This window comes from Octopus bimaculoides, chromosome 5, assembly GCF_001194135.2.
Source record: "Octopus bimaculoides isolate UCB-OBI-ISO-001 chromosome 5, ASM119413v2, whole genome shotgun sequence".
NCBI lineage: Eukaryota > Metazoa > Mollusca > Cephalopoda > Octopoda > Octopodidae > Octopus > Octopus bimaculoides.
In genome coordinates this window covers 30,765,311-30,768,999 of record NC_068985.1, presented here as the reverse complement: position 1 = coordinate 30,768,999, position 3,689 = coordinate 30,765,311, and the positions used below count along the sequence as shown (strand labels likewise).

Sequence of the window (3,689 nt, the reverse complement as noted above, 5' to 3'; positions counted from 1 at the left end):
AAAATTACAGGTAAAAACTCAATTAAAATCAATTTATAAAAAATTAAAATTAAATTGAGCTTTATAGATAAAATATATATAAAATATATAGTTTTAGGGAAAATAACCAAGTTTCAAGAACTCATCGATGAAAATCCACTATCACATATAGAAAAATTAATAATTAAAAGCACAATAAATGAGTATAATATAAAGTAAAGTAAATATCTTATGATAAATATAATATAATATGTATGTATATATATATATATATATATATATATATATATACAGACACACACACAAATACACACAGAGACACATACATATATCAATACATACATATTCATTTGTAAGCATATTTTTTAAATTTATGTAATGCCTTAGCAAACAATTGTCATTGGTTATAAATTTCCAAAGGATATTGACTTCTTCACTGGATTGCCAATGTGAGAATGACAAACACTATTTATTCTCTCAGCCTTTGAAAGCTTGAGATAACCTCTGACTATCCTTGGAAGTTTGTTCCAAACTCTGATAGCTGAATAGAAAAGGCTCTGTCCAGAGTGTAACTCTTTGTATCAGGTGTTGAGAGGCTGTGCAATGTATTGGTTTTTGTAAAGACAATTTATTTTGTACTGCTACAGAACATTGCTGAGTTTTTCTGATAAGCTGTGCTGTGTACACATTTTGTATAGAGCTATTATTGCTGCAACTTGTCTCCTGTATTGACTGTGAATTTTTCTGGCAGCATCTGCTCCAATAATGTCTATGATCTTAAGAGCTCTCCTTTTGACAGTAGTAAATCGTATAAGTATACTTAGTCTGTGAGGTATTTATTTGTCCAGCATAATCTGATTTACACCAGAATGTTTTGGATCTGGATTCATTAAAAGATGGCTCCTCTTTCTACGTTCAGCTCATTTGCAATTTTTTTGTAATATTTCAAGCCTCTGTTTATTACATACAGTGGGGATTTCAAGCCTCTCTTATTACATACAGTGGGGATATGTTCTGCCCACACGAGACTCTGTCTATGGTTATGGCCAAAATCTCAAGCTGTTTTTTCATACACAGCCTGTAATTACCAAAGTGCTATGGAAGGTTTGATGGGTTTATTTTTTCCTTGACAGGACCATTGCTTTACATTTTGATGGCTCAAATGTTATTTTCCAATCACCTGCCCAAACGTTCATCTTTGCAAGGTCTTTGTTTAAGCTAACTGTTCTTGTATTGGTGTCTACTGTTGAGCTTACTCAACATGGGTTTTCAATGACTCATTTTCACAGAAATTGACCAGGTGATCTATGAAAACTGAGAACTGATGTATCTCTTGTAGAACTGATGCATTAATAGAAGATGGACCAGAGTATTATCTTGAAAAGGTGATTTTAATGAATCTCCTCTTAAAATAACCTTTGTCAAGGACTACTTTTTAGAATTCCTCTATTTCTTATTTAAAATAGTATGATATGATTTCAGGGATATTTAACTTCTATTTCTAGCAGGTTGACCAATCATACAAAGATTCTTTCTTGTCAACTTGATAAGATGATTTAGGCTATCTATCATCTTGATAGCTATGAATGCTCCAAGGTCCAAATGGGATGAATTAGTATTATGAGTATAATGATAATGAAAATACTAGAAAAATTGAAAGTGGTTTTGACAATTTGATAGAATATGATAAGTTCTGAACAGCAGAACAGGATTGTAGTGATCCAAGTGTTATAGTTCCCTTTCCTGCAATGACTTACCTCAAATCCTAGCACTGTTACACCAATTCCCATCATCAGTCCACTCTGTTCGTTTAATAAAGCCTGTATTGTACCCCAACAACTCTGAAACAAAAATAATTACAAATTATACATGAACAAATGATGTCATTATATTAAATGAAACATACAAAAAAATGCATAAAACTGTGTGCAGGTTCCATAACTCTTGAGTTGTATAAGCACTATTTGATATCTACTAAGAGCTGCGCTCTGGTTGTTTCAAGAAATAAGTTGACCTAGTCATGGGTGTAACATAGAACTGTTAAAAGATACAAATATTAGATTTATCTATCGGTATTATGTTACTCTATCGATTAACTTAGCCATTTTTGTCATAGGCAAGATGTACTAGTTAATATGCATATAGTTTACTTTAATGTAGTGGCTCCAGAAGATGGTGTGTGAATGAGTGAATTTGAAAACTGTGACATAGTATAGGTATTGATGTATTATAAAATCAATGTAATTTCTAAATGTCAGTTTATTAGATTAATTATTGACATTTTTATATGATCAACGAGGACTGCATTTTCAATGTTAATAAAGAAATGGGATACAAAGCATGTCAAAGCAACATTCACATGAATTGATATCTAAGTGTTCCATCTCATGACTTTATAATCCTCACTTCCTCAAGTATCACCTTCATCTAGTCAATTGTTCTGTTGAATGAATCAGCCAAGTTTCTTTAAGTCACAGTCTACGGTTTTAAAAAAAGTGAAGGAAACACTAAATAATGTCTGAGATGCTCTTGAAAAGAGATAAGATGGTTATGCTTGATGATATGCCTGCTCACCTAAGGATGATCTGAAGATATGAACAACAACAACAACCCAAATGAAGTAATATTTTCTTCCAATTCCAGTTACTTAACTCTTTTGACACCAACCTGCCTGACTCTGCTATCATAGAACATTACTGCCTTTAAAGTGAACTAAATTAAAATGTTAATTTATGCTGCAAACACTAACTTAAAAATGATAAAGGTATTTTACCAAATTCTTCATTATTTTCAAAATTAATTTAAGCAAAAACAGTGTATTTCAACAGAAATATGATAACAAAAGAATTAAGCTATAATCCTAGCATTCAGATTATTCTGTCTTATTATTTGAAATTAATCATGCATTATCTTGAAGCTTCAAGATTATGATGATATCATTATTTATTTTTAAAATAGCATTGTAGGGTAGGTATGAGAGGCTAGATCTGGCCAGTTTGAACTTAAAACAAGTAGAATATTTGGGCTGGATATGGCTGATTTAAATGCTTAAGGGTTAAAATACTATTAGTATACATATGGTAAGTTGTAATAAATTAAAGATAGCTAATAAATTAATAATAAATCTATTTCTGGCATTACTATATTTTGATGGAAAATTATTTCTTGACCAGGCATGTTGTGTAATATATTTTATAATAATGTCTCACCTTGGCGCAAAGTCATGAATCAGAATTGGTGTAAGAAACTGTCAATTGTAGCATCATCTACAGTACATTTTGCTGATGTTAGAATGATAGAAGGTTAGATCAACCCAAGAAAGATGTGTGATCAGATTGTAAAGGGATAGAATGAAATACTAAAATTTACATAGTCCAGCACTCTACTTGTCATGCTTCAGAGAGAAAATACCTTACCTTTTATATTTTTCTTGTTTCAGTCATTGGACTGTGACCATGCTGGGGCACTGCCTTGAAGAGCTTAGTCGAAAGAATTGATTCCTGTATTTTTTATTTTAAGTCTGGTTCCTATTCCATCAGTCTCTTTTGCTGAACTGCTGAGTTATGGGGATGTTGGTGGACAAACCAACACAAATATAATGACAATTTTAAACACACACACACACACACAGAGAAAATCTACCTTTTATAGATAAGATATATGTATATACTTATATATATATATGTATATTATGTATATACATACATACA

At 31.3% G+C, this 3,689-nt stretch overlaps 1 protein-coding gene across 3 annotated transcripts in view; it reads right to left on the bottom strand.

Moving 5' to 3' along the window:
- The window catches only part of LOC106867859 (CD63 antigen), a 50,047-nt gene that overhangs the window by 21,819 nt on the left and 24,539 nt on the right, over positions 1–3,689 (bottom strand). For all 3 annotated transcript variants that reach the window (XM_052968254.1, XM_052968255.1, XM_014912900.2), the window contains exon 7: positions 1,737–1,820. In XM_052968254.1, coding sequence (XP_052824214.1) covers positions 1,737–1,820 — 84 coding nt within the window. The remainder of the gene's footprint in view (positions 1–1,736; positions 1,821–3,689) is intronic.